This window comes from Nematolebias whitei, chromosome 2, assembly GCF_014905685.2.
Source record: "Nematolebias whitei isolate Nwh7 chromosome 2, NemWhi1, whole genome shotgun sequence".
Classification (NCBI taxonomy): Eukaryota; Metazoa; Chordata; class Actinopteri; order Cyprinodontiformes; family Rivulidae; genus Nematolebias; species Nematolebias whitei.
Window position 1 is genome coordinate 40575931 of NC_056499.1, and position 21601 is coordinate 40597531.

General features: G+C 38.9%; 1 protein-coding gene across 1 annotated transcript in view; it reads right to left on the reverse strand.

Annotated features, from left to right (window-relative positions):
* The window catches only part of bbox1 (butyrobetaine (gamma), 2-oxoglutarate dioxygenase (gamma-butyrobetaine hydroxylase) 1), a 40164-nt gene that overhangs the window by 11973 nt on the left and 6590 nt on the right, over positions 1-21601 (reverse strand). Inside the window, exon 3 of the mRNA XM_037697684.1 lies at positions 20419-20533. Within this exon, the coding sequence (XP_037553612.1) occupies positions 20419-20533 (115 nt within the window). The remainder of the gene's footprint in view (positions 1-20418; positions 20534-21601) is intronic.

The following is a 21601-nucleotide window of genomic DNA, read 5'->3' on the forward strand; positions in this document are numbered from 1 at the left end:
TAAAGTGCATTTATTATGCAAGTGTTAGACTGAGACACACCTTTCCTATAATTTTGAGCAAACAAATAATTGTTTAGGTGCTTTTCTTGTTAAATTTCAAAGAAACGAGCCACGTTCCTCCTTATTTTTTCCCCTCCCTCTGCACGCTCCCAGAGCACCGAGGCAGCAAAATTATTTTTGAATTTCAGCTGATTACGGCTCCCCCGCAATAAACTAGAGACTACTATATTATTAACTCTGAGAATTTGTACATGTTCGTTTTTTTTTAATCTGCATGGAAGTATAAATACACAAAGTATTTAGTAGACAGCCTTAAGATTTCTCTGTGCACTCATTTGTTTAAAAAAAAACCACTGAGGTTTTCACAGGAAGAGCTGTGTTGACACACGCATGAAGGGACACCTTTGACAGCCAGACAACATGGTGCACGTGCTCAATGCCCTCCCCAGTTCCTCCCTTGCTGCAGTGGCTTTTCCAGATGAGGGAAGCTGAAGCCGAGGCTCCTGCGGCCGTTGGGCTGTGGCCTGTGTGGTTCCCCTCTGCTGGGAGTCCTTTTAAAGCTCTGCCTGAATCACTGCCTTATCCACCGAGCTTTTGTTTTGACTCGGCTGAGTTTTATCTCAAAGCTCGGATCAGCTCCCTTCAATGATCTGTTAGAATGAAGGGTTCAAAGCCACACGGCTAAAAATACCACGTTCAGAAACCCAAAACTCAATAACTCACATTTAAACACACATGAAATTTAATTCAAACATGTTTAAATGAGACTTTAGCCGCTAATGTTTAAATCTCTTGAAGCTTTTTACTACAATTTATTAATTTATCAAAATTATTGTGTTCACATACTGTCTATGCTTGACTGTTTTGTGTCTAATATACTTTGGGATTGCTTTGTTCTTTTAACATTTTACTATAAAATTTTACAAATGTTTCAATATTCTAGAAAATATGAGATTGCCACCACAGAACGCAAAAGGGTAATAATGTTTTTGTCTGTCTGTGTTTATTTGTCTGCGGCGTTAGTAAAATATCTCATGAACACATTTTGATGAAACCCCCTGAAAGTAATCATCAGAAGTACATCCATCAGCACTTAACTCTTGGAGTCGACACAATTTAAGATGGCCGTCACAGCTTAGCAACTTCAGCAAACATAGAAGTGACTCTGACAGTTTTACAGATAATTTGTTTTGGTCATAGCTGAGAGTCAAAATACATTCTTAAAGTGCTAATGGATCAAATCAAAACAAACTTTTTGATGAAGTCATTTTCAAACAGAGGTGTGCAACACAAAGTTATCTACATCGCATTAAAAACAAACAGAAGCAAAGCAACAAACAATCTGACAAGAACCAAATACAAGAAGCTCTAAATCAGAAGTTACACAGAAACAGAGGATGTGACATGAAGGCAGTGAAGGAACTGAGGAAACAATAAAAATACAAACACACACACATATATATATATATATATATATATATATATATATATATATATATATATATATATATACAGGTCCTTCTCAAAAAATTAGCTTATTGTGATAAAGGTCATTATTTTCCATAATGTAATGATAAAAATGAAACTTTCATATATTTCAGATTCATTACACACCAACTGAAATATTTCAGGTCTTTAATTGTTTTAATACTGATGATTATGGCATACAGCTCATGAAAACCCAAAATGCCTGTCTCAAAAAATTAGCATATCATGAAAAGGTTCTCTAAACAAGATATTAACCTAACCATCTGAATCAACGACGTAACTCTAAACACCTGCAAAAGATTCCTGAGGCTTTTAAAAACTCCCAGCCTTGTTCATTACTCAAAACCACAATCATGGGTAAGACTGCCGACCTGACTGCTGTCCAGAAGGCCATCATTGACACCCTCAAGCAAGAGGGTAAGACAAAGAAAGAAATTGCTGAACAAATAGGCTGTTCCCAGAGTGCTGTATCAAGGCACCTCAGTGGGAAGTCTGTGGGAAGGGAAAAGTGTGGCAGAAAACGCTGCACAACGAGAAGAGGTGACCGGACCCTGAGGAGGATTGTGGAGAAGGGCCGATTCCAGACCTTGGGGGACCTGCGGAAGCAGTGGACTGAATCTGGAGTAGAAAGGTCCAGAGCCACCGTGCACAGGCGTGTGCAGGAAATGGGCTACAGGTGCTGCATTCCCCAGGTCAAGCCACTCTTGAACAAGAGACTGCGTCAGAAGCATCTCACCTGGGACTGCTGCTGAGTGGTCCAAAGTTATGTTCTCTGATTACAGTAAATTTTGCATTTCCTTTGGAAATCAAGGTCCCAGAGTCTGGAGGAAGAGAGGAGACACAGAATTCACATTGATTGAGGTCCAGTGTCAAGTTTCCACAGTCACTGGGGTGTCATGTCATCTGCTGGTGTTGGTCCACTGTGTTTTATCAAGGGCAGGGTCAATGCAGCAGCTATCAGGAGATTTTGGAGCACTTCATGCTTCCATCTGCTGAAAAGCTTTATGGAGATGAAGATTTCATTTTCAGCACGACCTGGCACCTGCTCACAGTGCCAAAACCACTGGTAAATGGTTTACTGGCCATGGTATTACTGTGCTAAATTGGCCTGCCAACTCTCCTGACCTGAACCCCATAGAGAACCTGTGGGATATTGTGAAGAGAAAGTTGAGAGACGCAAGACCCAACACTCTGGATGAGCTTAAGGCCGCTATCGAAGCATCCTGGGCCTCCATAACACCTCAGCAGTGCCACAGGCTGATTGCCTCCATGCCACGCCGCATTGAAGCAGTCATTCATGCAAAAGGATTCTCGACCAAGTATTGAGTGCATAACTGAACATGATTATTTGAAGGTTGGCATTTTTTGTATTAAAAACACTTGTCTTTCATTGGTGGGATGAAATATGCTAATTTTTTGAGACAGGCATTTTGGGTTTTCATGAGCTGTATGCCATAATCATCAGTATTAAAACAATTAAAGACCTGAAATATTTCAGTTGGTGTGCAATGAATCTGAAATATATGAAACTTTCATTTTTATCATTACATTATGGAAAATAATGACCTTTATCACAATATGCTAATTTTTTGAGAAGGACCTGTATATATATAACGTCTTTAAAAATGTTTTCTAAAATTAAAAGAACCAATAAGATTGATGAAATATAAAAGTAGTTAGGACTTGAGTAAAATAAATTTTCAATTACTTGTCAAACTAAAAGTACAGTAGAATTAAAAGAACAAGAGTACCACAAACAGCACATTAAAAGCCCATGGATGGCCCAGCCAAAAAAAAAAAAAGACCATGTACAAACTTTGACCTTGATTTGTGACCTTGATCTTAGAGCTGGGATGATGAAAAGGTCATGCGACACACAGACTAGTGGTGGTACAAATGTGTATCAAGTTATCTTCTAGACGCTTGGAAAACAGCTTTTGTTCTACCTTTACTGAAGGGAGGAAACCTCACTATACTGAACAATTACTGACCCATCTCTCAACTCTGTGTTTCAGCTAAGGAGCTAGAAAAACTGATAAAACTCTCAAGTCGAAAAGTATTTGGACTCATTTAACATCTTACCTCTCCATGAATCTGGTTTCAGGAAACGACACAGCTCAATGACTGCTTCACTGAAGAGTTTTAATTCAGTTCAATTCAGTTTGTTTATATCGCGCCAAGTCACAACAGAAGTGGTCTCAGGGCACGGAACAGAAACATTCATACAGGTGCTGGTCATAAAATTAGAATGTCATGAAAAAGTTGATTTATTTCAGTAATTCTATTCAAAAAGTGAAACTTATATTTTATTCATTCATTACACACAGACTGATATATTTTATATGTTTATTTATTTTTATGTTGATTATTATAACTGACAACTAATGAAAACCCCAAATTCAGTATCTCAGAAAATTAGAATATTATTTAAGACCAATTAAAAAAATGACTTTTAGAAATGTTGGCCAACTGAAATGTAAAGTATGAGCAAGTACAGCATAAATACTTCGTTGAGGCTCCTTTTTCCTGGATTACTGCAGCAACGGGGTGTGGCATGTAGTCGATCAGTCTGTGGCACTGTTCAGGTGTTATGAGAGCCCAGGTTGCTCGGACAGTGGCCTTCAGCTTCTGAGTTGTTGGGTCTGGTGTATCACATCTTCCTCTTCACAATATCTCATAGATTTTCTTTGGGGTTAAGGTCAGGTGAGTTTTCTGGCCATTAAGAACATGGATACCATGGTTCTTAAACCAGGTACTGGTAGCTTTGGCACTGTGTGCAGGTGCCAAGTCCTGCTGGAAAATAAAATCTGCATCTCCATAAAGTTGGTCAGCAGCAGGAAGCAGGAAGTCTCTAAAACTTCCTGGTAGATGGCTGCGTTGACCTTGGACCTCAGAAAACAGTGAACCAACACCAGCAGATGGCATGGCACCCCAAACCATCACCGACTGTGGAAACTTGACACTGGACCTCAAGCAACATGGATTCTGTGCCTCTCCTCTCTTCCTCCAGACTCTTGGAACTTGATTTCCAAAGGAAATGCAAAATTTACTTTCACCAGAGAACATAACTTTGAACCACTCTGCAGCAGTCCCAGGCAAGATGCTTCCGATGCTGTCTCTTGTTCAAGAGTGGCTTGACACAAGGAATGTGACAGCTGAAACCCATGTCTTGCATACGTCTGTGCGTGGTGGTTCTTGAAGCACAGACTTCAGCTGCAGTCCACTCTTTGTGAATCTCCCCCACATTTTGGAATGGGTTTTGTTTCACCATCCTCTCCAGGGTGCAGTTATCCATATTGCTAGTACAATTTTTTTTATAGCACATCATTTCCATCTCTTCGCCTCTCTATTAATGTGCTTGGACACAGAGCTCTGTGAACAGCCAGCCTCTTTAGCAATGACCTTTTGTTTCTTGCCCTCCTTGTGCAAGGTGTCAGTGGTCGTCTTTTGGTCAACTGTCAAGTCAGCAGTCTTCCCCATGATTGTGTATCTTACAGAACTAGACTGAGAGACCATTTAAAGGCCTTTGCAGGTGTTTTGAGTTAATTGGATGATTAGACTGTGGCACCAGGTGTCTTCAATATTGAACCTTTTTACAATATTCAAATTTACTTAGATGCTGAATTTGGGGTTTTCATTAGTTGTCAGTTATAAAAATTAACATTAAAAGAAATAAACATTTGAAATATATTGGTATGCGTGTAATGAATGAATAGTTCACTTTTTGAATGAAATTACTGAAATAAATCAACTTTTTCATGATATTGTAATTTTGCCACGCTGAGACGCACACGGCAGGATATGTCATGGATCTTTGTGGAGCTTGGGAGCCGATGTGCTTTTACGCATCGTCTCAGGACGACGCCAAAGATGTTTATATAATTGGAACCATGATAGCAGGGTTTCTGCTTTTTGGCATCTGTGGATTCCTATGTTATCGGCTATTGAAGAGGACGGCAGCAGCAGTTTCAGTCATGGCAAAACTGCAGAGTCTGTGTGAAGGTTTGGTTTATGCTTCGACTACTCAAAATCAGCTGATTTATGAGCTAAACCGAAAGATGGAAGCGATTTGTGAGAATCGCAGACCACCTGCGGTTGAAAGAAGTAAAATTTAAAAAAGTCCAGATGGATCACTGCCAGCGACCCACCTGAGGCTTAACTGGACTCAGCTGCTGAGTCAGTGGACGCGTGCGGCCGGCAACCGTTAATAAGTATAATTACTATAATATTATAATAACTATAATAATCTGCTAACTCTTGTTAATAAACAAGAAATCTTATTTCCTCCTTTCTTTGAAATACATATTTAAATCATGTCAAACTGATTTGCTTACAAAAGTTTAATAAAAAAAAATATGTGTTTTTTTTTTTGGGGTTCGGGTGTATAATCACAGTTAATTGGTTGGTTTCGGGTCGGCTCAGAAAAAAATTATACGGGTTTGGGCCAGGCCAATTTTTTTAGGCTCAAATGCAACTCTACTACTTTATAATATTGGACTTGCAGGGGGAATAAAATTATTCCACCTCTACTAAAATCCAACAAAAAACGTTTTTTGTTGTTTTTTTATTAAAAACAAGGCCTGTATGACAAAACTCCTGCGTTCCCAGTTTGAAGAGATGGTTTGTTTTCCGTTTACTCACTCAAGAGTAAGTCACCCTCCAAACACTAATCCCAACATTTTCCTCCATCGGCAGGTTCAGGTTTCTAAAACTCAACTCAGCCTCATGGTAGTTTGTCAAAATGTGTCCTTTTTGGCAGCTTCTACTCTGTGTTGCGTTATTTGAAGCGTCAAAAAAGACTTTGACAAAGAAATGAGACATCTAATCGTTTAAATTATTAGGCTTCTCGTGCAGTCGGACATGAAGATGGTGAAATTTCTAAGGAAATGACAAATTTGGCCTACATAGAGGTGATCCGTGCAGAATTGTAGAAAGACAAACGATGTGAACGAGTGAAACTAGTTCAGCACAAGGCCTTCTTTTGTTTTTTCTGGAAAGAGAAAGCTGATATGTAGAAGGTTTAGTTGAGGATCACTGAACAAGACTGAGTTAGTGAAAGCATCAGATGTCCATTACAGCACAGTGAAGAGGCCAATTATAACAAATTAAAAACACCCAAGTTGTGGTTTACAGTTTGAATTCTTTGAGTTCCTTCAGGCTGGAAACACAGCACGTACTTGTTTACGAGAGCACTTGTTTAGAACGTTGATTTTTCCTCAAGATATAAATGTTGTGTGAAATGATAGTCAGGTTTGGAAGAAGAAAATTTCCACTGATGGACCTCCACAGCTTTGTTTCCAGGAGTCTGTTTGTTAGCTGACAAGTGGTGACATACAAGGATAAATCCAGACCAGATGGCTAAAGGGGGATACGTCAACCAGATGAGGAACTGACAAATCTGCTGCTGCTGGCTGGAGGTGTTATGGAATCAATCAGCAGACCAAATGGAGAAACATCCAAAGTCAAATTAATCTTTTTTTGAGTGCAAGGAACCGGTCCGTCAGAAAGTTTGTTAAATGTCCAGTTGGACTAAAACGCTAACTGATGAAAAGTGGCGGTGTTTGAAACCAGAGAGCTGAGGGAATGACCAAACAGATGGGAAAACTTTCTCAAACACTACACAAACTAAATGGGAAAATATTGTAAAAACTAATTGAAAGGATATGACAAAAACTTTGGAGAACTAATGACCAGACTCAAAACTGCACAAGGAGCAAGTCATTTAAAATAAAAACAATGTGTTTCTGGTTATAGTCAAAGTCACAGAAGTACAAAAGCATAAGCAGATGTGTGTAAAAAAGTCTGCATGTGGTAATAAATGTATCAACACACCGACATCCCAAAGCAGGTGAACTTTGACATAGACTTAATGAGTGTAATGGATGGACAGATGATCATTTAAGCAACACAATGGGATTGGTCACGTCTGTGTAACACCGTACAAAATAAAATCTGGATTTTAAAATGAGAGTTCAGTATCTGGCTCTGGTTTTAAAGCAGTAGAGCTCTTGATCAACATCACTATTTCATATTTTTGCCTCCTTACCAAATGCACAGTAAGGGCTACTACAAGTAGATTTATAGTAGTCCCTCGCTACTTCACGGTTCGGCTTTCATGGTTTTTCAACGACTGTCAACTTTTATATTATATGATTGGGACGGTATGAGATAAAAAGTTACCCCCCAAAAAAAGGTTGGACAGGCGCGGCCATCTTGTAGTTTTCTTTCAATAAGCCTATAAGGCCAGTCCAAAGAACTACACTATCCAAAAGCCTACAGTGCTTCCAGTCGCTGCTTTCTGCCAAATAGAACATCTAGACTGAGGAACAGCTTCTATCTTGAAGCTGTTACTCATGAATCTCTAACTAGAATAATCACTGTGAAGAATCACATCATGTTGCTGCTGATCTGTTTCATGTTGCTGCTGATCTGTTTCATGTTGATGTGTTCATGCGTGCTCATCTGCTCACACAGACTCATGTTTGTGCTACTGTTCGACGTAATGTTTTTATATTACTAGTCCTTGGTGTATATTTAGTTGATGTTTTTCTTAGTTCATATCTTAGATGTTATCATTGTTTTTCTTTTACATTTTATTGTTGGATGTAACTGGGACCCCGTGTACATAATTTCGCTCCACCACATGTACCACATGAGGTGTGAATGACAATAAAGAATCTCGGACTCTGATATATATTAAAATAAATAAAACATTCCTACTTCGTGGTCTTTCACTTATTGCGGGTGTCTGGAACGTAACCCCCGCAAAAAACGCGGACTACTGTATTGTGTACGTTGATGTCCACTTCAGGGACATCCTGTTTGTTCCATTCTGTCTTTAAAACCATTTTTAGATTGGCTGCTTTTTTTGATGCTACTTCTACTGCATACTTTTTTTAAGTACTTGTAAATAACTTTAGGCAACTATTACTTTTTTTTTTTTTTTTTTTTTTGCAATGAGCAACTGAAAAAAATACCAGCAACTCCCAAATGATACATTTAAATTGGTCTTTTTGTTTCCCACCATACATAATCAACTAATCTACGTAAAGCACCAATCAATTATTGTTCTCTTGATTAAAAACCACACTAAGTGTGAATGGGAGCACAGAGCAGTGGCATTCCAACGATTAAAACATGATTATGTTACTCTAACTGCCTTGTTTAAGAGGATTATAATGGCATCTTAGCAAAAAGACTACATTTAAAACTATCTATGAAGATATTTTTACTTCATGAAAGGTCTATTTAACATGTTTCTATATCAGTCTTTTAAATTGAGTGACATGAAATTTGTCTTGATTCTCTCTTCCACTAAACAAACATGACAAGCACAAAATTGGAAGCCTGAAATGATGACATGGTTTAAATGTTGTAAGCATTTGGCAGGCGTTGAGTAATCACTGAGAGATTTATTGGTGAAAGAAAGTCACTGCAGATAACTGCGTGATGAGTGACAGGCTTTCCCAGGAACTATTTAATAGCGGCGGTGTGTAATGAATGTGGTTGTTGGCTGGTTGCAGTTCAGGCAGCAGGTGACAGTGAGGCAGGTATACATTAAAAAATGTTTCTTTAAAACATGAAGCCAAAGAACCAGGACTGACCAGCAGAGTTAAGCATTTGAGGATCTGACAGATTGGGAGTGAGCGAGTGCCTGATTTATGTTTGGACTGTTTTGTCCTGTCAAGCTCTCTAAATTGTCAAAAATAATAGCTTCATCCAAACTATCAACATGTCTGCTGGATCCCATCCCAACCAGACTGTTTAAAGAGGTATTTCCCCCAATTAATGTCCACATTTTGGATCTTCTTAATTTTTCTTTAATGAATGGTTACATGCCACAGCACTTTAAGACTGCTGTAATTAAACCTGTACTTAAGAAGCCTGATCTTGATTCAGGAATTCTGGCCAACTATAGACCTATATCTAATCCAACTTTCATCTCAAAAATTCTAGAGAAAATAGTTGCAGGTCAGTTGCGTGAACATCTAAACGGAAATAATCTGAGGAGTTTCAGTCAGGGTTTAGAACTCATCACAGCACTGAATCTGCACTGGTGAAAGTTATTAATGATATTCTCATGGCCTCTGACAACAGACTTGTGCCTACACTGGTCCTGTTAGACCTCAGTGCTGCATTTGATACAGCTGATCACAATATTCTACTAGAGAGACTTGAATATGATATTGGGATTACAGGAACGGCTCTAAATTGGTTTAATATATTTATTGGCTAGATTCCAGTTTGTAAATGTAAATAATGAATCTTCTTCATATACCAAAGTTAGTCTTAGAGTTCCTCAGGGTTCAGGGCTTGGACCTATACCCCTCACATTATATATGCTTCCATTAGGTAAAGTTATTAAACAGCATGTGATAAAGATTCATCGTTATGCTGATGATACCCAATTATATTTGTCCATGAAATCCAATGAATCCAATCAGTTACTTAGACTACAAGCATGTCTTAAAAACATAAAAACCTGGATGAACCTTAAAAAAAAAAAAAAGTCCATGCTCAATAATCCAGGTATACAATCCAACAATTTTCAGTCAGGTAATCTGGACAGTTTCTTTTTTTTTTTTTTCCCCATCCGGAAGGCTTCATCAGTCAAGGAAACACAACACAAAACGAGCTTCATCGCACAACTTCATTCAAACAATGATAAACGGCATTTTGTTATTGAAATAAAAGTTAAAGAGTTCCAACTCTGACTTTGTATGTTGCATTTTTTATTTGCCCCTTGGGGACAACTAAAGTACAGTATACTGAATTGAATTCAGTTAAAACACTTGGACAGAAAGCAACTTTTACGTGGACTTTATGTAAAGAATAATTAATTTAGTCTTGATCAGCTTCCCACAACTGTTAAAAGGAGAAAACAAAAGTATGTGGAGGAAGACGTTAAACTGTACAAGAAAATGGACGACTTCCCTGCTTCAGGCAGCATAAAATATGAACTCCTGTAATATAAATGTGGAGGCTCAGGGATCTGTTCACTCCCAAGAACGGAAATACCGACAAGAGTGATTTTTGTACTTTTGAGGAACATGGAGAGTTTTTCTTGACCCTAAGTCTGAATCAGTTTTCCATATGGCAGAGACAGATGGGGTCTGAATAAGTCTCCTTGTTACAGACATGAGCCTTCTTGATGCTCCACCGCCCAACAGTTCTTCACAGGCTATTCCTTAGTTCAGACTTGTCTGAAGTAGACTTTAAATTGCTTTTTAAATTGGAATTGACCAAAGATCAAATTCAAGACCTAACTGATTAAAATACTATAAAATGAAAAACTATGCACTTATTAAATGAATCCTAAAACGGACAGCTGAAATGTATGAAAAACACAAATTATGTTCAATACAGCTAACTCCTATAATGGTGACTGAATAAAATGGCTTTAAAATGATATAATTTTTACATTTTACTTAAAATGAGTTCTTCTATAGCTTTTGTTTCCATGCCTCACCGCAGAACAAGACACCGAGGTTTGGGAACACTCCATAGAAACAGAAACACGTTACCTCAAGCACAAAAACAGAAGGTAAAGTACAGCCTGAGTAATAACCCCAAAGCTCCAATTATCATATTGACCTCAGCGTCCCGAGTGCACCCCACAGCTAGTGTTGCAATCATTTAAACAGGCAGACATGGGCCTGTAAAAATGTAGGTGCACTGCATGAAAAAGACAGAAATTTATACAGAAAACGGCGATTCAGTAAGTTCAGGCAACAACAAAAAGGGAACTAAAGTCTGAGCTAAAAGGGAGTAAATACTGTGTATTACTCATCATACAAGAATTTAAACCTTTCTGGTATTTTTTTATACAAAAATTCCAGTCTGGCGCTCAGGAGGAAGTGATTAAATCCAATGTGTGTGTGTCTGTGAGTGAGCACATCCTCGTTATTGTGCTTTGGTGCACAAACTTAGCTGTGTCTTCCAGCAGCGCTCCTGGTGCAGAGCTTTAAAAAAAAAAAAAAGACTGCCCATCTGCAAATTGCTGTAAGGGGGGTCTGTTTACACTTCAACATGAATGAAGGACTTCTGAAATGCCAACACGCACACAGACTCTTAATCAGTGTGGAACAAGAGCCGCTCAGCCCTGTGGGTCCTTCAGGACCACGTGTGTGTACACAAACTGACTACAGTCCATCCCCCGCTCCACTGAAGTGCTGCTACCTTGTTCCACAGCTGAACCTTCCTTCTCCTCTGCTGTCTGGCAGGCTGTAAAGTGTATTGGGCCATTTTAAATGTACTGAAAAATGAGTTATTTTACAATCTTTAGAAACTATCTTCTTTAACAACTCCGTCATGTTTCTTAGAAAAGAACAAAAAAGTGCAAAGAACAGTTTAAAGCAAGCACATCTCCCCCACCCATTAGCAAAGGGAAGAGTCTTTCCAGGAACACAAGGAGTTTTCAGGTAAAAGGACATCAGCTGAGCATGTGAGGGTCATCTCTGAAATGCCACAGGTTCTTGACTCCAGCAATAATCTGACAGTCACACCTCATCCCATACAAAACCATTTCAGCACAGCCGATATCTGAACTGCTTCAGTCCTATTGATGGAGAAATACACACCACAGAGCTGGATTTTAATGAGTTTAGATTTTGGTTGAAAGGATTGGATGAGATGTTTGTGGTTTAGGTTGTTTCAGATGGATGAAATCTGCTCTGAAAAGCCTAAAGGCTCCAGTAAACTCACACAGAAACTTTTCCGTGTGGACTCGACGTGCACTGTCCGCAGAGGGTTGAGACTTCATACTTGAGCATCCACCCTGAGCGGCTGCAGCCAACTCGCCAGCTCTGCAGACAAGGGGTGTTCACCTTCGGGACAAATTGAGGTCACCATTTGGTCATTTGCTGACATGTCTACTGGATTGATTGACAGGTCGCAAAAAAAACCAAAACAAAAAAAAACCCAGGGAGCGCTGGCCCTGCAGCCCACACATCAGACCAGCCCACCAGGAAACCTCCAGACCCTCCCGCAGCCATGCTGGGTTTAATTTTAAATTGCGCGTGACAAATTCCTTCATTTTTTATTATTTCAGTCATGGTGTCAACGGAGGAGGAAGAGATCACTTGCCTCTTGGAAAAAAACAAAACAAAAGAAAAGGCTATTAAACCAAACCACGGATGAAGAAGGGGAATTTAATACATTGGTGTCACATACAAAACAATCTGTCGCCGGGCAGTTTATTGTGCGACACAGAGTACATGCACATGGTCATAAAAATTGAGCTTTGCACGGACATCCACGTCCGCTTCGACTCTAATCCGGTACGCACGGACCTCTGGACTGACGTACGCGCGAGTATACCAGAGGCTTAACTAGTTATTAGCTTAATGTTGCTACTAGAATGTCTTCCTGATTCTCCCAGCAGTCTGTTCTGACTGTCATCTACTACTGATGAGATACCGATTGCTCACAACTACTCCACAAAGCGATACAGTCCTTAAAAAACATGAATCATCTTTTTATTGGCATGACTGAAAAATAACTTTCTTTGTGCCACATCATACCAAGGTGTTGCCAGGTACTATCTGTTATGTTTTAATTAAAATACCACATTTACTTGTAGGTTCTTCCATGACGAGTGGTAAGCACACCATATTGAGAGCTTATATTATATGTTGGTTTGCTGCAACTACTAGGGAGTGGTTTAAAACCAAAGCTGCAGAAAATTCACATTTTATTTCTTGGACTCGTGCTTAACGACGACACATGTGCATAAACTCCCAACAAATGAGCCAAAATATGCCAGTAGCTTCTTACATATTGATTAAAAAGTACAGCTCTGCAATTACACCTAGAAACTAGGTTGATAAGAGTTCAAGATGCGGTCCAGATAGCTACAACAAATCTGTGACTACTTTAAGATTTGTTAAAATAATTCTTTGAACACATTCAAAACTCCTGTGAAACGAGAGTGAAGACCAGTGACTGCTGTGGAGACATTTTGGATTCTCCCTCGCAAATGTTTACAATTTGTCGACAACAGTGTGATAGTATCTTAAACAGTAACATGAATAAAAGCAGGTGATATGCAGCCAAGGGGCCTAAGACAACGTCAAAATCAAGGCTCGCAGGCCAGATATGGCCGTTATCATCATCTAGCCTGTGTGATAATATTTTGCCAATATGTGACAGATTAGTTCTCCGTCTTCTCGCTTTGCTTTAAAACCTAAGCATACTAACTTCTCATGACAATTAGATGATTTTGAAGCTAGAAAATTAGATTTGAATTTTCACTTATCAATGATATTGATTGATATGTGGAAAGTACAACAAAGAACATCCCAATCAAACAAATCAAAGTTGCGGCTGTGAAAACTGTCATGTATCTGACTTAAACCTAGTATGTTACTCCTTGTTTCAATGTAAAACAATACAGCTGTGCATTTGTTTTATTGTATTTGTTGTTTTATTTGATAAGAGTTGCTTGAGAAGAAAGATAAAGTGTGTTTCCACATAAGGTGGGCTTCAAATTACTCCGATTTGTATTAACGAAGTGTATCTGATGCATATTTGTAAAGCAGACAGCACTGTGAGAGTCATGTTCTTTGATTTCTCCAGTGCATTTAACACAATCCAGCCTGATTTGCTTTGTCAGAAACTCCAGAAGACTCAGGTGGAGGCCTCAACAATCACCTGGATCAAAGACTACCTGACAAACAGACCACGACCACCGTTTGTGAGACTGAAGGGTTGTGCATCTAACCAGGTGGTCAGTAGCTCAGGAGCACCACATGGGACTGTACTCTCATTTTCACTCTGTACACCTCAGATTTCCAGTACAAAACAGACTCCTGTCATCTGCAGAAATATTCAGATGACTCTGCAGTGGTCGGGTGGATCAGAGATGGACAAGAAGCTGAGTACAGGGAACTGGTGGACCACTTTGTGGCATGGTGTGGAAACAATCATTTCATCTTGAATGTGAACAAAACAAAGGAGATGATTGTAGATTTCAGGAGAAACAGGAATAGGCCAAACACTATTTCCATCATGGGAGAAGAAGTGGAGGTGGTGGAGAAGTACAAATACCTTGGGGTTCACCTGGACAACAGACTGGACTAGAGATGCAACCATGAAGCTACAAGAAGGGACAGAGCAGACTGTACTTCTTGAGGAAGCTGAAGTCCTTCAGTGTTTGCAGCAAGATGCTGCATATCTTCTATAAGTCTGTTGTAGAGAGTAGTGTTGTAGTACTAGAAACCGGTCTTGGTCTTAAGACTAGTCTCAAGACCACTTTTTGATGGTCTCGGTCTCGTCTAGGACTCGACTGCATTTGGTCTCGGTCTCGGACGTTAAGGACTCTGGATTTTATTTCAAGACCACAACTGTGGAAATATCACTAAATTGCCAGAATATTGTCTAATTTATTTGTTAACATCTTTGTTTTTATTGGATGCAAAACGTACTGGTTCCAATCCAAACAATAACGTGACTCATTGTTAAATACATGTTTTTGTTACCTCTGTCATGCCTACCCTCTTTCACTCGCACGAATCACTCCCAGTGTTGCCAGATTGGGCCGTTTACTGCTAACTGGGCGGTTTTCATTCTGATTTTGCTGGGGACTCTGGGAAGATTTTTGTTGGACTGTTGCGTTTGTCTCCCAAATTATCAGTTATAAAATATGGCTATTTAAATCACAAATAATATACTTGTAACTAACATTTATTCATGTAACTTTTTTATGTGTATATCTACTACTTTATTGAAACCACTGTGCAACTACATGGTTATCCTTGGTCTTGAGTTTGGACTTATGAAGAGTGTTTTTCCACTGCAGTTTTTTTTATAATTGACATGTGATGAAGCTGCTTCCAATTTAACACTTGTGTAATTTTATTGTTGACTCACATGAAGTTATGCCAATGAATGTCTGATTTCTTTATGTAGCTTTGAAATTATAAAAGCTGATACGTTCATTCAAAAGCAAACTTAAAGTTGCAGTATGTAACTTTTATTAAAAAAAACATTTTTTTTAATTTATTTTATTTGAGGTCTTGGTCTCAACTTGGTCTTGGACCCTAAAAGTCTTAGACTTGTCTTGGGTCATGGTACACTCTGGTCTTGGTCTTGACTTGGTCTCGAGTTAGGTGGTCTTGAACACAACACTAGTGGAGAGCGCCATCTCTTCTGCCATCATCTGCTGGGGGAGCAGCACCAGAGCAAGTGACTTGAAAAAGATCAACAAGCTCATAAAGAAGGCTGGCTCAGTTCTGGGGACTCCTCTAGAACCTTTTGAGATGACTGTACAAAGAAGGATTCTTCATAAAATGAAGAACATTATAGACAACACTGAGCACCCTCTTCATCAGACTGTCAGGTCTTCAGTCAGAGGCTTCTTCAGATCTGTTGTAAGACAGACGCTACAAGAGATCCTTCCTGCCCACAGACATCAGCATCTACAACAACTCTTTAATGAAACCAGGATGATGAGTTACAACATTTAATTTCCCTCTGGGATTTATAAAGTCTTTTTGAATTAAATTGAATTAAAACTCAACATAAAATGGCATGTTAAATGAAGGGATTATGTAAATAATGTAAAAAAAGACCCTCCTTAGTGTCCAGCCTCTGGTACAACTCATACACCTTCTGTTTTGTCTTTGCCACCTCCCTCGTTATCCTACGCTGCATCTCCTTATATTCCTGTCCACTCTCTTCAGTTAATTGTCCCATTTCTTCTTGGCTAACCTCTTCCTCTGGATAACTTCCTGCACTCCACCCCCTTAGGAGGTCCAGCCACTTGGTGCTAAAAGTCTCACGATTAGTGAAACAGAATAGTGGATGTGTCTCAAGTGACTGCAGTATCTGAACATGTGCTTGGACAGTCTGGATTTACTCTGCTTCCTCTGAAGCTTAACTGTGAAGTAAATTGCAGAGGTGTATATTTATAGGCAAACATTTATAATGGCACACAAAAGGAAGCGTCATGTGTGACAAGTTTTACTGAATGTGCTGCTTTGTTATTTAAGTGTGTCCAGGTAACACCTGCTGCTTGGCAAGCTGATGAATTGCACTCTGATACAGCTTTGAAGCTAATTCAGGAGAGTGTTTGTTCTTCTTTTAATTGTGGGACAGCTGTGTTGTGATTTATGGCCTCCTTTAAAATTAATCTTTTCCACCATTATATCAACAATAACTAGAAAGAAATAATTAGTTTCAGACCAGAGCAGTCAGATAACTACAGCACTTTGTCAGCAGTTATGAAAACTGCACCATTTTAAATCTTATCTGTACAATGCAATATTCCACTAGACCCTGATTCACTGCAAATATATTTGTGAAGAAATGAGACTTCATTGAAACACTAACATGCACCTTCAATATAAATGATACCTGCTGCATAATATAAGAAAGCTCTAAAGTTATATGACCTTTAACACTACACTTCACTTACAAATACATTGTACTGTTAAATAAATAAATAAATATATATATATATATATATATGTGTATATACATATACACACATACATATATATACACATGTAGTGAACCAGATGACCTGATGATCTGACCCTCATCTGACCCTGATGACCTCAAATCTACCAGATGGACAGAGACTGTTATTTTCATTGATCTGAATAAGTCTGAGCCATCTGATGACTTTCTTTCTTGAATTAATCAAGCAGAAAAGACAATCCTTTATAATCATTACTGTTTTACAAATGTTTGATAATCAAATTGTGTTAGTTTCACTCAATGCTTACAGGTTGAAAAGAACTACTCATTTTTATTTTACATAAACAGTAAGTAATGATTTTTATTCCTCATTCAAAGGAGAAATCAGGTTAATATGCATTTCTTGATTTTCTGTCTGAAATGAGCCAAGTCGTAAGTATGTGAAAGTTGAAGCTTCGGTCAACTAAATGTTTACTGAAGAAGAAATGTCATGTTTAACTATTTGAGAAGATATCAGAGTGGAGACTCCACGAAGTCTGCTTTTCTGCAATAATCTCTCTGTCAGTTGTTAAACAAATTTCATTCTCTGACCTCGACTTTTGATAAACACCTTACGTCAAAACCACTCCTCTTTCTGGTCCATCCACGAATCAGAAAGCTCTGAAGTAAACTCGGAAGTAAACTCATTTAAAATGGGACAACTTCCCGGTTCTGCCGGAGTGCAGTTAGTTCTCAAGGAGTTCTGAAGAGAATTCATGGGAATTCAGAGAGGGCAGTCGGTTCCAAGAGATTCCAGAGAACTAGAGTTATGGAGAGTTTTGGAGTTAGAGTCTGAGAAGATCTGAAAGAGTCTGAGAGCTGCTGACAATGAAGAGTCAGAGTTGCCGAGAATCCAGAGACGTTTTGGGATTATAATTCTGTTTTGAACTAACCACGCACGACTCTCCAAGGATTTTAGCTGTTCTCAACGGAGACGCTGATATCAGTCTGAAGGATTCTTACTGAGGTGATCTATCGTCAACAAGGTAACGGTTTCTTCTTCGACTAAAGTGTACCTGGGATAAGCTGAGATACCTGATGGGAGCGTGCAATTTCTGGTCAACAGATATTAATTCCCTCACATATTTCTCTGTAAGATAAATCTCAATTTCCTCTTAAACTCACCTCTCTCTCATAAATCAGTACAGATATTTTTAGAAATATCTGAAGCAAAGTCCTCAAATCACCGCCGAGTGATTTGAAGTTCAATATTTGTGAAACTGTCTGTTATTATTTTCATATTTTGCCAAATTAATGTAAATGTTTGATGTTAAACTTTGATTCTGAAAATAAATGACTCCATTCATTTTGGTGGGTCAAAGGTAAATAACGTCTCTCGTTACATTTCTGTCAAATTCAATACACGACAATACACAGTCAGAAAGATGAGGAACTCGTGAAAAAGTATGCATATAAACGGGGATATATTGTCATACTACAACTAGTGACACGTACCTACGTGACTCACTACACACACACGGTACATGTGGACTGTGAACTGTGCTTATATAGCACCTTTCTATCTAATCTAGATACTTCAAGCGCTTTACAACACAATCTGTGCCCTTGTTTACCTCCACACACACCCACACAGCAATCTAATATATTGCTACAAAGCTAATCTGAATCTGTAGAGACTAATCAGAGCTTTAGATCACATGTTCGTGCTGCTGTTCAGCGTATTGGTTTTATGCTATTAGTGCTTAGTGTACATTTAGTTGATGTTTTTCTTAGATCATATCTTAGATCTTATTGCTGTTTTTCTTTTACATTTTATTGTAGGATGTAACTGGGACCCTGTGTACATAATCTCATTCCACCACGTGTATCACATGTGGTGTAGTATGACAATAAATCTCTCTGACTGACTGACTCATACACCAATGGGACACACATCAGAGGTAACTTAAGCATGTGACCACTGGTGGAGTCAAACCCCCCAACTCTCCCATTGGAGGACAACTGCTCTAACCACACACACACACACACACACACACACACACACACACACACACACACACACACACACACACACACACACCAACACCATTTCCATCCATTCATCATCTTCCGCTTGTTCCAAAGTCGGGTCTCGGGGGCAGCAGCTTGAGCCGGGAGGCCCAGACATCTCTCTCCACAGCACCTCTTCCAGCTCTTCTGGGAGGACTCCAAGGTGTTCCCAGGCCAACTGAGAGACATAGTCTCTCCAGCATGTCCTAGGTCTTCCTTGGGGTCTCCTCCCAGTCAGACATGCCCAAAGCACCTCCCTAGGGAGGAGCCCAAAGAGCATCCTTACCAGATGCCCGAACCACCTCAACTGGCTTCTCTCGATGTGGAGGAGCAGCGGTTCTACTCCGAGTCTCTCCTGGATAACTGAACTTCTCACCCTATATTTAAGGGAGAGTCCAGCTACCCAGCAGAGGAAACTCATTTCAACCTGCTGTATCCACAATCTCATTCTTTCGGTCACTACCCAGAGCTCGTGATCATAGGTGAGGATAGGAACATCTGACTGGCAAACAGAGAGCTTTGCCTTACAGCTCAGCTCCCTCTTCACCACAATAGACCGGCACAGTGTCCGCAATATGCAGACACAGACAGCACCAATCCGTATGTCAAGCTCAAGCTCCATTCTTCCCTCACTCGTGAACAAAACCCTGAGATACTTGAACTCCTCCACTTGAGGCAGAACCTCACCCTCGACCTGAAGAGAGCAGTCCACCCTTTTCTGACTGAGGACCATGGCCTCAGATGTGGAGGTGCTGATTCTCGTCCCAGCCGCTTCACACTCGGCTGCGAACCAAACGTGTATATATATATATATATATCGTATATATATATATATATATATATATATATATCGTATATATATATATTTTTTATGTACAGTATATGATGAGAGAAAGAGGATGGATGGATGGATAAAGCGAAAAGTCTACTTAAATCAAAACAGATGAATAAAATCACAGAACACTGATTACTAAAAAGTTAATGTTGCAGTTGTTGTTCATCTTCCTTCCTGTTTGTCTTCCTGCCACCAGTGGCAGAGTGATTGTTAGTCAATGCACTGCGTGCAGCTGCATTCATAGCTGCTGTTTGACAGTCATGTATTGACAGAACTTTGTTCCAACTCTTCTGGCTGCTCTTATCGGTTTTCTATAGTTAAGAATTAGTTTTAGGACAAGCCCAGCTATAGAACTGAGCCCACTCTCTCATACTCTGAAACTATGTAACAATTAAATTCTACTTTTTGTAAATGTTTTTATTTTTGTGTACAGTTTTGTAAAAAAACAAACAAACAAACAAAAAAAAAAAACAATCAAAGTCTCATAATCCCAACACAAACTTGATCCATGTCTATTTTCTATCTAAAAGAAAAAGTTAAGAATGGGGTACCAGTAGAAGTTCATACAATTACGTTCCAAGTTACAAACTTACAATTCAGAATGTCTAAGAAAGACTGAGACTTACCGTTCAGAAAAAGCTCCTCTTGCATTGCTTGTCTGGCAGTAGTAGAAAAACAGCGTTTCCTCAGCCAGTCGGCATCAAAGACACTGTTGTGATGGTCCGGCCACACGACCAGGACCTGCAGAGAGATTAAACTATATTGATCTCAGTTTTCTCTAGAGCGCTGCCCTTTGTTTTGCCTTTAATGTTTTACTTTGATAAACAATCAATCTAGAAAATACAGTTTTGATTAACTAAAGACCTTTTTTTTTTTTTGCATACATACAGTTTTCTATGTTCATTTTTTTCAGGGCATGTAGTAACCTTGAGTCCAAATCTAAAGTTGTTTTTTTTTTTACCACCAAAGATAATCATAAAACCTTTGATAGAAGTGTCATGTTTATGATACAATAATAGCTTATCAGGTATATCTTGGTACAAGATTTAGAAAGTAATATAGGAAAGTTATTGCAGTATTTTCAATATCTTGCCAGGACAGTCAGAAATATCTGTTTATAGCTGATTCCCCCTTTAGAAACTGAACAGAAAAGGAGAAAATCAGAGGGGATTCCTTTATAGGAAGCTCAGGCTGAGAGAGCTAAAATTAGATCATTGGCCTTTCATGAACCCTGCAGGTCATGAGACAGATGCCATCAAAAATCAGCTTTTCCTAAAAAGAAACAGGTTTTATGTTATCAAACTATAATGAATAGTATTCTTACCACATTTGAAATATATCAGTCTGTGTGTAATGAATGAATATAATATACAAGTTTCACTTTTTGAATGGAATTACTGAAATAAATCAACTTTTTCATGATATTCTAATTTTATGACCAGCACCTGTAGATGCTATAAACACTATTTGTTGAGCTGAAGCAGGCAGGCACTTAGACCGAGGACAGAGTAGTTAAGAGCAGAGGCTGAGCTGATACATTTGTAGATTGGATTTAAAGTGTTTACATTTTATTTGGACAAAGCACAAAGACTGTTTTACAGGAATCATAGATCCAGTCACTGTCTTTGTTTAGTACCTTTTATATAATAATTAAATAAATTATGGAAGATGTGCCAAGAATAGAAAATATCAAAGAATGCCTCTAGCAAGCTTAGCTCTTTGCTAATTCTGTTATCAAGGAAATCTGTGATGATTTGATACACTTCCAATTTAGCCTTTCAGCTGGAAACTACAACTAAAACAGGCAAC